The sequence below is a fragment of the Morone saxatilis genome, unplaced genomic scaffold (assembly GCF_004916995.1).
Source record: "Morone saxatilis isolate NCDOM2014 unplaced genomic scaffold, NCSU_SB_2.0 Contig16, whole genome shotgun sequence".
In the NCBI taxonomy this organism is placed as follows: domain Eukaryota; kingdom Metazoa; phylum Chordata; class Actinopteri; family Moronidae; genus Morone; species Morone saxatilis.
The window spans coordinates 26,260,282-26,260,969 of NW_023339718.1; the positions used below are offsets into that span (position 1 = coordinate 26,260,282).

At 40.0% G+C, this 688-nt stretch overlaps 1 protein-coding gene across 1 annotated transcript in view; it reads left to right on the top strand.

Moving 5' to 3' along the window:
* LOC118326003 (neutrophil cytosol factor 2-like) overlaps positions 1-688 on the top strand; it is a 30,649-nt gene that overhangs the window by 28,005 nt on the left and 1,956 nt on the right. Inside the window, exon 2 of the mRNA XM_035658886.1 lies at positions 387-547. Coding sequence (XP_035514779.1) covers positions 387-547 — 161 coding nt within the window. The remainder of the gene's footprint in view (positions 1-386; positions 548-688) is intronic.

Genomic DNA, 688 nt, shown 5'->3' on the forward strand with positions numbered 1-688 from the left:
TCATAAACTCATTACGAAACTGTTCATAAATCATAGGGTAATTTCTTCATAAAACTCAATACACTGTTCGCCACACTGTTTTTATATTTTCACTTTAGAAGAGAAAACAATTGTGGTAATTGTAAGTTTTGCCCCAGTATCCAAAGTAAATCCAAGTAGCACCTAATAGACTACTGCCACTACTAGCAATACAATTCCTCTTAGTACTAGTATAACAAGTACTAATCAAAATTGTATGTAAAATGCTAGCACTAGTAATACTATTACCAGTGTTATTATTGCTACAAAATAACCATGTAAAACTATTCGTACTGACCAGATCAGTATTTTTAAATAAAATCTGTATTTGCATTATCTTTAAATGTGTTCCTGCTCCTTATTCCCAGTGTGCTGGTGCTGCCCAGGGAGGAGAGGCGGGCTCTGTGGTGGTCAAGGTCCACTACAAGTACACTGTGGCTCTGTCTGTCCCTCTGGACACACCATACGATGAACTGAAGGAACAAATCGCACAGAAATTGGGCCAGCCAGCATCTCAGCTGCGCCTCAGGTAACCACAAGCCTGCCAACCCACTTCTGTCTCCTTGAATTTCAACAAGTGATGCTTCATTTCTAAAAATAAGTGTTTCTTTGTCCACTCCACCCTATGGGTCCAGTATCTGTTCTGAGACACTGAGGCTGCAGCTACACA